Source organism: Sinocyclocheilus grahami, unplaced genomic scaffold, assembly GCF_001515645.1.
Source record: "Sinocyclocheilus grahami isolate Dianchi unplaced genomic scaffold, SAMN03320097.WGS_v1.1 scaffold1377.1, whole genome shotgun sequence".
Taxonomy (NCBI): Eukaryota; Metazoa; Chordata; class Actinopteri; order Cypriniformes; family Cyprinidae; genus Sinocyclocheilus; species Sinocyclocheilus grahami.
In genome coordinates this window covers 214,530-225,060 of record NW_015506556.1, presented here as the reverse complement: position 1 = coordinate 225,060, position 10,531 = coordinate 214,530, and the positions used below count along the sequence as shown (strand labels likewise).

Genomic DNA, 10,531 nt, shown 5'->3' with positions numbered 1-10,531 from the left:
GTGTGTGTGTGTTTTGTTTTTTTGCAAATATGATTTATTCTGAAGCAATATTCTCATCAGTTTTCTATCAGCTGTGACATAAATATGTGTTTTAAAAAAAATATATATTTTGTCCAAGCGCATTTTGTTTTTTACCTTTATAGAGGGCATTTTCCCACTAATATCATTAATAATTTCATTTCAAATTCTTACATTTGATCTATAAATTCAATCATAATAATGTGATTATCTATACGTTATCAAATTAAATCATTTACACTGAAAAATACAACTGTATTAAATAATAATATGAGATTATTTTAAATATTTTTGAATATACAAGCAAGAAATGATGGTGGAAATGATACTTTTCAACGAAATTAAAACGCCAGTAAGGTGCCAGTAGTGAGCGTTTAATGAGTGAATCATTGAGTTGTTCATTCAAACGATTCGTTCAAACGGCAGATTCATCAGATGTTTACACAAGGGCTAATGAAACTTTGACCCAACCGATTCGTTCAAAACACGGAATCAATCAGTAATGAATCGGCTGGTTGCTGTGAGATGCGCTGTGTTTCCGCCTAAAATGTAAGTGACCTAATATTATTGTATTTGCTTATTGAACTGTTTAAACAGACGTAATGATGAAAACGTTGTGTGATGTTGCCTAACTAACTATATTTTAAATATAAAAACTTTCCATTATGAATTTTTACCTCAGCATGCTTAGTTTCTTTGTGGTGCGCGTTTTGATTTCTCCTGAGAGACTGCGGGAGCTTCGCCTCAGCAGCGCAACCTTATACTGTCATTACATACAGTAGCTATATCCACTATTCGCCACTTACTCTAAATGTAATAGAAACAGAATAATACTTGCGTTTTGGTGTTTACATAGTTATTTTTGGTCACTGATGTTTTAATCATGTTACTTGTCTGGCGTTAATGTCGATCCCTGGAGTCTAACGAGTCATACCACGCAGTGGAAAAGCGCCACGACTCGGCACGGCACGGTACGGCTCAGCTCGGTTTGCGTTTCCACTGCAGTTCAGTACCGCTTTAGAGTGGGCGCCGCGGGATTATTCACATGTCGTTATAGTTGCGCCGCCTCTACTGCCGCGACTCCTGAAAAACGTTTTAATTCCGCGTCAAGCTCTCGCTGGATCCTCTGCTATCAACGAGAGGAACGTCTGTACTTCCTCAGACAACGAAACAGACACTTTTTGGTTGTTAAAAAAAGGTGCGCTTGTTCAAAACAGTTGCGTTCGATCCTTCGCTGGCTGTGCCGATATAAATCTAGCGGTTCTGATCAGTGTTGCCAGCTAATTTTCAGAGAAAGTTGCTAAAGGATGGTCGATTTGTTGCTAAAAGTTGCTAAATGACGTTGAAATGTAATGACGTGAAAATTGTCACCATCAAATCTCAGCAAAAAATATATTTTATTTATGTTAATTTAGATTTGTTTGTAAAATAATATGCATGATATATTAAAATATAAATAACTGTATTTTTAAATACATTGAATTATTAGTTTGAATAGCTAGTAAACTAGTAATTCTACACATTCTCAACTAATATGCTTTAAGCAGTGTATTAGTAGTTAGTATGCTACACTCTAAGAAAAGTCTGTAAAAATAAGGCACAATCTACTATGTTAATATGAAAGAATTTTCCGTAATGGTCTTTTACCTGCATTTTAAATTACGCATTGTGTTTTCGGGTTACAATGGATGATGGATAATGGATTATGTCCTGAAAGATTTTCCATTTTTCTTACAGTATACTAACTGATCAACAATCGCAGGTACAAGCTACTAACAAAGTGTATCATAAATGAACAATTATTCAATTATCAAATTATTCAATTATTATTATTAAATTGAACAATTGCAAATAGCAGCTAACTCAATTCACGTGATGCGTGTACTGCTAGGCATCAGTGGTTTCCTCTTTTTGTCTAATTTGGATGGAAAATGTGTGCCTTTTTATTGTGAGTCACTTATCAAAAGTTGCTAAAGGTTGCCAAATCAATTTTTTGCTCAATTTGTTGCTAGGTGCTTTTGGAAGAAAATATTGTTAGGGTAGTCTGAAAAGTTGCTAAATTTAACAACAAAATGGCTAAGTTGGCAACACTGGTTCTGATGTGTTTGTGTCGCAAGTTCAGTGACGCAGGTAGTGACGATCCTCTCCGGCCAATCCGTGATCAGCAGTGTTTACACGTCACGTTTTGGTAATGGTACGGTTCACTTGGAACCTCAACCGAGGTGGTACTAAAAAAAGTACCAGGTACTGTAGCCAGTGGAAAACTCCCCAAAAGTGAACCGTGCCGTATCATGCATTGGAAAAGCGCCATTGGGTGCCGGGGCTCAGCCCCGGATGGCCCTGGCCCAATTTAAACCCTGCTTAGGACCCTAAATTGAGGCCCTGTGTGGAGCCCCAAAACCCTCTGGGGGGCCCATGGAGATCTCGGCACCAGAATGTCATAAAGACACTGACATCAGGGGTTGGCCTCTTTTAACTTAGGACCCTAAACTGAGGCCTGCGTGGAGCCCCAAAGCCCTCTGGGAGCCTCTGTCTAATTTAGTCACATCACTGCACCAGAATTTCATGAAGACACTGACATTAAGGGTGGCTTTTTTGTCTTAGGACCCTAGAATGGGGCTCTGTGTGGAGCCCCCAAGAAAATAATAGTTGTCCCCTGTTGTATCTCAGTACCAAAATGGCTCTTCTGACTGGCTAGTGAACTAAGAGGGGCCCCAAACTCAGCACCACAATATCATACAGACATTTTCACATGTGGCACTGTCTGTAAGTTCAAAACCACTCACATTTTCTTCAGTGCATCCAGTTATCAACATAATCTATGCATGTAGTGTTTAAACATGGGTGTGTCACACGTTGATACAATACTTTCTGAACACACACTCACAACCAGCACCAACGTCACACTGTCTTATTTGAATAGGAGCCTGTCCTATTTGAAAAGTTCGCCTGCTCTGGCCCTGAATCTGGTGCTATGTTTGTGAAAGCTGATGTTAGAAAGGCAGCTGGGACACTTTCTGCAGATGATCTCTCAGATGGGAGGGGTTGTTAGGCGCCTGCCCGTACAGACTCTTGGGGGAAAACAGCAAGTTCATACACCATCTGTGTGAATATGAAGGGCCTCGTTAAAAACTTACAGTATTCCGGAACAGGTGGTGCACACAAACGAGCCCACTGTCATGTTGGCGTAGGTCGGGCCGCGCTGATCGCAATCAAAGCATTTCCTATTGGGAGGCAGGCTGGTCATCTCCCGAAGCATCTTCAAGTGTTTCTCCTCCTGTTTTCGTTTGGCACTCGCCGCCATCACGAAATAATAAAGCTGTCGAGACTAGGGCAGGTGGAGCTGTGAGTTATTGGTAAATCTAGTGCATAAAGACGGCCGGCAGCGCTGGAAAATCGTTCCACATAGGACAGCCAGGAATAGCCATAAACGTCTGGTTCTTCGCTGGACTGATGCGGAGCGCTAGAGGCTGTACATGTCAATACTGCCACCTACTGCACCGGAGAGAAACGCCTCTGCTGGCACATGTTCCCGAAAGCTCTGACAGAAACTTGAGACTCTTAGGAAATTGTTACAGCGATGGTAGAGTGCCTGGTGGTAATAGTTTGGTATTAAATGATTGCCATGATATTTACATGGTACTCAAATGTACTTTGAACACAATTAAATTATAAGAGAGCTGAAAAGCCATGGTATCATGTCTAAAAAACAAGTTCCTTAGTTGGTACGTTGTAGTTTGTGGATGTATCAAATACAAATAAATACAAACATAAAGCACAAACTGCATCTGACACCAGAGTTAAGAGTAAGTTGATTAATAAGTAGACCTATGTGAATGAGTGAGTGAGTTACTCACTTTGTGACAAAGTGAATGTTGTTTGTTTTTACAGTTGTACAATGAGCTGGTTTTTAGTTTTTTTTTAAATATTTTTTTGCTAATTTAAAGTTGTTCAACATTGAAAAAATTCTAATTTGAACACTTGAAATTCTAATTGTTCAGTGATTTAATGTTCTGCTAGTAAATGGCAAATTACAGGTTGTATATTATGAAGAACAGAAGTAAAATGCAGAACTGAAATATTTCGTATAGTATCAAATTAACACGTGAAATGAGTTATGTTAAATGAACTATTTTGGCAACGTTAGAGCATTAAAGATGTTTCAACTGATGGTACAATTGGAACAAAGTCTTTATGAACTAAAAGAATATGAACTATTTATATGTTATTGATCATAATTTCTTAATTTGACAAATAAAAGGAATATCACATGAAAATTGTGTAATAGCTTTTGTGAAGAATTGTTCCAACTGTACTTTGTCTACCAGTGTTACTTCTGCCTAATAAGTGTTACTGTTTATGGGTTAATGACTTATATTTTGGCCAGAAGCAACGGTTTAAAGTTCAAATGCTTTAGTGATGGATTAGTTACTTGTACTTCAAAAGATTGATTGACTGGTGTTGATTACTTGTAGAACATTGTGATGTTTTTTTATCAGCTGTTTGGACTCTCATTCTGATGGCACCCATTCACTGCAGAGGATCCACTGGTGAGCAGCTTATGTAATGCTACTGTAAATTTCTGTTCCGACAAGGAAACAAACTTATCTACATCATAGATAGCCTGTGGGTGAGGAAATTTTCAGCTAATTTTCATGTTTGGCTGAACTATTAGTTACAACACAAACCACACTACTACTGCAACAATGAAACACAGTATACTTTTAGAATTAAAAAGAGGTTTACTGTAATTTAATACAGGCTCCCGAACATTTTTTTGTAGGCTACATGATACAAAAAACATTAAAAATATATATTTTCTTGGTACTGGTTTTACATTATGTTGCCTTTGAACAAAATAAAAACTTTTTTTGCATCTAAAACAGATCCATGCCATTATACGTTTGACTCTTCGGTCCACATGATGGTTTGATCAATACTTTTAGATTCATGATTCAAAAGGGTCCTTCTTATTTCATTTTTGATCGCTTTCTCCCACTGGATGCTTCCACAGCTGCAGACACAGCCTAGATAAGAAAGATACGATTGTTTGTTACAATGTTCAAGCAAGCAATCAATTTACAATACTTAATTGATATCTGACCTTTCTCCTCCGTGTCGCAGGGAAAAATTCTTCAAGACGTGACTGTCTAGTTTGGCCCATTTTCTCATCCACCTCCCTCTGTTTTCTTCTCTTTAAGAGAGACTCACGAAACTTCTTCATGCGTCCCCGCACCCTTTCTTCCCTTAAAACAGCGAATAAGGTCACATACCCAAAGAAAGGTTAAATGCACAACAAAAAAACTAATAATATTAAATAATGTCAGTTAATATCTCACTCTTGATCACATAATGTCAGATACTAGTAAATACTAGAACACAGATATGTACTTCAAAGGCCTCTCTTTGCACAGGAACTGCACCAGACCCTCTTCATCAGGCTCACTCCAGGCCAGGACAGGGTCGTCGACTTTTGGGGTTTCAAAAAACAGCTTACGGGCATCCTTGTATTGCCAGTTTGGAGGGATGGGGTGTGTCTGGAAGAAATGGCATTTTATTTTGATGTATGAACAACCTGAACATTCTTCTCAACATCTATTTTTGTGTTCCACAGAAGAAATAAAATATGGTTTTAAAAGCAGTTGAGGGTGAACAAATTATGTCAAATCTACCAGAATGTCGCCTACTACAGCCTTCTAAAGTCACGATGAAATCAAAAAGGATCATTCAGATATTTTGATATACATCACGATAGAATACAAAAGACGAACACAATTCCTGCCAACTTCAGCAGTGCTTGATTTCTTTGGCTTATATATTTTTTTCTGAAAAAGCACCTTTCTGTTGACATGTTCCATCACACCCTCTATTGTATGATGTTGTTTAATAAGCTTCAGTGCTCGACTCGGTCCAAGACCCCCAATTTTATCGCAGTAGTCACAGCCCAGCAAGATACACAGGTCAACAAACTATGAAAGAGACACAGGAAGAAAATTAAGCAAATCAAGACACATTATTAAAACTCCCGTTCTTTAGATTTTTGGGCTATTTTAACAATAACAATCTAATTCTAATGGTACTCAAATTCAAAATTAATTTACAGAATTTATGCCAATTTCATCAAGACATTTTAGATATGCATATTAGCAGCTATTGACATTCAGGCACTGGGATTTGTTTCAAAAATACAGAACAAGTGTCAGCAATCTAGTAAAAAGCAAGACATTGAAAATACCTCTTTATATGTGAGTTTTAGAGCTTCCAATAGCTTTGGTAAGGAGTACTCTGTGACCTCACTATGAAAGAAATGATTTAAGGACATAAAAGTGATAGTTATTGCTGTAAATATTGCTGTAATACACAATTAAACAGAAGGTCATTAATAAAGAGGTCCTTTATCTGTATGTCAATTTAACATGTCAGGAAACATGCCTTTCCAAATATGTGTAGAAATTACTATTAATGCCTGTAATTCTGTAAATGTATATGTTCAATATTACATAACTCAACATTAAATAATATATGTATTACGTAATATTTGTAACAAATAATTTGGTTTGCAAAACATGATATGATAAAAACAACAACCTTAATATTAATGATTAACATCACTAATAAAATATTCATTATTAATATATTAACACGTAATAATATCATTACAATTACAAAGCATAATTTATTAAACAGCTTGTGAGGACAAATCCTGTGAGCCAGCCTGTAGATGGAATAAATGTTGCACATCATTCATGCCTTATGTTTTATATTTACATTTGCTTAAATCTTTGTTCATTTATTAATCTATATTATTTTTGTATACATTCATCCATCTTTCATGTACTATTTTGGGTATGGATGTAAGATAAAGTCATAGCAAATATCTGTAATTTGTAGCTGTTTTTAAAAAAAGCATGGGTAACACTATATTTTAAGGTGTCCTTGTTACACGTTACATGTACTTACCATTATAATAACAATAAATTATGCAAGTAATGCAAGTAACATAAATTATCACATGCAATAACACTAAACCAAACCCTAATCTTAACCCTAACCATGAAGTAATTGCATGATGTAGTTAATTAATATTACTCAGTATTTAAATGTATAAACACACTGTAACAAGGACACCTTAAAATAAAGAGTAAACAACACATGTTTTATACTTTAATGTGACAACTAATACAATATCATTGCTAATGTTCTCCGGCAAGATCTACAATCAGACTACTTTTTCACCTGTCTCTCTTTGCATTGAGCTGGCGGAGCAGAACAGTCCCTCCAAATGCCAGGGTGTCCATATCCTCTGAAGCTACAGCATTAACTGTGCCACTTTTGACCAGGTGGGCACACAGCGCCTCTGCTTCACCTGGAGCCTAACATTCACGGTGACGAGAAAGTCAAAATAAATCAAACAACCTCTCAAATTAAAGCTGCAGTCCATAAATTTTGCCTCTTTGTCGCCATCTCTGTTTGAAAACCTGCAATTGCAGCTGTGTGCGGAATTATCTTCCTTGCGTGGGTTGTGCGTCGGTGCAGCTCCAGCGTGGATGAATATAATGTTTTGAGGAGTATGTGTGGCTGTCAGTCACAGCACCGGTGTGGATATTGTACTTTGCACTCACAGATTCTAGCCTACTTCTTGGAATAAGCATTTTCACCGGATATTGTCATCTGAACAAGCAAGTAACAAGTCTGCCACGTTTGTTCTGACCAACTGAGGAAAAAAGATTTTCAATAAATCGCGCTACCAATGGTGATTTAATCTAAATTAGCTCATCAAACCGTGCAAATTATTATTATTGTTATACTTTATTCACAAATTGTTAATAGTTAACAACATCAGCATTGCGTGACTATGAGTATAGTGTGTATAAGTGAGTAGATTTCAATTTCTGCACTACAGTCTAATCTCTAATTGTCATACCACTCGAATTTCATATTAAGAAATTCTTTTAACCCAAAAAGCAAATTATGCTCCCTTCGAACTGGTTGTCTTTAAAATACAAATCTTGTCTAATCCCAGGCTATCTGTAATCAGAAGCACATTTAAAACTGGAATATAATTGAATTTCATTCACATGTGTTTCATAAACACATAATCCTTTCTGGATTACAACCCGCCATCGAAATGATACATTTAATTATTCCAGCTGCTGTGAGAAAAGGCTATAAATGATCGGCCACCTGCAGGATCCTCACATGCGATAGCCTAGTAGCCGGGACAACTTCTTTATGTTTACAGAAGTGACGTAATGACGCAGCAGCATGCTCGAATTTCCAGCGAAAACCTACCCCTACCACTCAAATTAGAAAACATTATTATAAGCTAACCGTTGTGAATCGGGCTAAAGTAAGGCGATAGTTTTGAACACTGGCTGGTTATGTACTTGCTCAAATATTGATTTCGGATCATTTTTAACCAAAAACGTTACGGACTGCAGCTTTAATATGAGTGAGGATTTATTTATTTATGTATAAATGTAACTAAATTAAAATACCTTGATCCATGGCACACCCATGAGCTGCAGGAGACGCAGGCAGTCCTGTTTAAATTTGGACACTAAAGTACAAAATAGTGTACATAAATGCCATATTAACCAGCACACTAGAAATAATGATTAGCTGAAACAGTGTGAAACAATACAATACAGAATACTTTTAATGACAGAAAAGATTTCTACTTCAAATAAATGCTATTCTTTTGAACTTTCTATTCAATATTCATGAAAAAGTATCACTTTTCACAAAAATATTAAGCAGCACAAATAATAAGAAATATTTCATGAGCAGCATATTAGAATGATTTCTGAGGGATCATGTGACGCCGACGACTGGAGTAATGGCTGCTGAAAATTAAGCTTTACAATCAAAGGAATAAATGACATTTTAAGCATACAATTAGTGCTGTAAAATGATTAATCGTGATTAATCTCATCCAAAATAAAAGTTTTTGTTTACATAATAAATGTGTGTGTACTGTGTATATTTATTATGTGTATATAAATACACACACATACAGTATATATTTAAGAAAAATATGTTATGTTTATACATTTGAAATATTTATATATAATATCAATTATATTAATATAAATATATACATATACAGTGGGTACGGAAAGTATTCAGACCCCCTGAAATTTTTCACTCTTTGTTATATTGCAGCCATTTGCTAAAATCATTTAAGTTAATTTTTTTTCCTCATTAATGTACACACAGCACCCCATATTGACAGAAAAACACAGCATTGTTGACATTTTTGCAGATTTATTAAAAAAGAAAAAAATGTATAAACATAACATATTTTTCTTAAATATATACTGTTTGTGTGTGTATTTATATATACATAATAAATATACACAGAACACACAAATATTATGTAAACAAAAACGTTTATTTCGAATGCGATTAATTGTGATTAATCGTTTGACAGCACTAATTAAAATAGAAAAAAATGTAACATTTTTCACAATATTACTGTTTCACTGGATTTTCTTTTCACCACATATTTACATTACAACTGCACACACCTGTGTTGGAGCTCTGTAAGCTGTTCCAGCCTGTGCTTTGAGCTCTTTTCTCCAGCTAGAGGGATTACAATTATATGATATATTATTCCATACAAAATAATTACATGTATATGATTACTAAATAATTGTATTAGTACACATCTCACCACAGCTCTCTTTTGATTAGGTGGTCTGCCATCAAGTACAAAGACAGGCTTGATGTCATGCTCCAGGAAAGTAAGAGTGCGGTAAAACAAGCCTGTGAGAGGGCTGCAACATCACATGTTCATATGATAAGATAACACAACTTTACCTAAAACTAGTGCTGGGCGGTATGACCAAAAATGTATATCACGGTATTTTTCTAAATTATACCGGTTTCACGGTACATGACGGTATTTTTTTTTTCATGCATGACGGGGTGTTAACCATATTTTGTACTGATTGAGAGAGGAAATACTGCAGTATATTTACTTAGAATGTCCTATTTTACTGTCATGAGTGAATGAATATTGTCAAAAAGTACCGCACTAAATAGTGACTAAACACGACCCCTTTTAATACGTGTTAGCCAGGAGTCACTCTCATTTATAATCGCGGCATCGTCTGATAAAATCAACATGCATCTACACTAAAGAGCGGCTATGTATGAGGGGCCGTATAGGCCATAATTATTGAAAAGCCTCTTACAAACACTAGTGAAACGAAAAACATTGATCAACCTTAGTGAAATTCATTCATACGCATTACTGAAAACCTCTTACATACACTAGTGAAAACACTTATCAACCTTAGTGAAATTCATTCATACGCATTACTGAAAACCTCTTACATACACTAGTGAAAACACTTATCAACCTTAGTGAAATTCATTCATACGCATTACTGAAAACCTCTTACATACACTAGTGAAAACACTTATCAACCTCAGTGAAATACATTCATACGCATTACTGAAATACTTCTTACAAACACTAGTGAAATGAAAAACATTGATCAACCTT

General features: G+C 35.9%; 2 protein-coding genes across 2 annotated transcripts in view; both read right to left on the bottom strand.

The window, feature by feature from the left end:
* Positions 1-3,510, bottom strand: part of LOC107569746 (arf-GAP domain and FG repeat-containing protein 1-like) — a 13,830-nt gene extending 10,320 nt beyond the window's left edge. Inside the window, exon 1 of the mRNA XM_016255895.1 lies at positions 3,156-3,510. Within this exon, the coding sequence (XP_016111381.1) occupies positions 3,156-3,322 (167 nt within the window). The 5' untranslated portion in view covers positions 3,323-3,510. The remainder of the gene's footprint in view (positions 1-3,155) is intronic.
* Positions 3,511-4,755: 1,245 nt separating this feature from the next.
* Positions 4,756-10,531, bottom strand: part of LOC107569743 (probable flap endonuclease 1 homolog) — a 9,047-nt gene continuing 3,271 nt past the window's right edge. The window contains exons 3-11 of the mRNA XM_016255893.1: positions 9,695-9,797; positions 9,549-9,603; positions 8,517-8,578; positions 7,255-7,391; positions 6,254-6,314; positions 5,856-5,987; positions 5,410-5,555; positions 5,123-5,264; positions 4,756-5,045 (exon numbers count right to left, since the gene is read on the bottom strand). Of these exons, the coding sequence (XP_016111379.1) occupies positions 4,989-5,045; positions 5,123-5,264; positions 5,410-5,555; positions 5,856-5,987; positions 6,254-6,314; positions 7,255-7,391; positions 8,517-8,578; positions 9,549-9,603; positions 9,695-9,797 (895 nt within the window). The 3' untranslated portion in view covers positions 4,756-4,988. The remainder of the gene's footprint in view (positions 5,046-5,122; positions 5,265-5,409; positions 5,556-5,855; positions 5,988-6,253; positions 6,315-7,254; positions 7,392-8,516; positions 8,579-9,548; positions 9,604-9,694; positions 9,798-10,531) is intronic.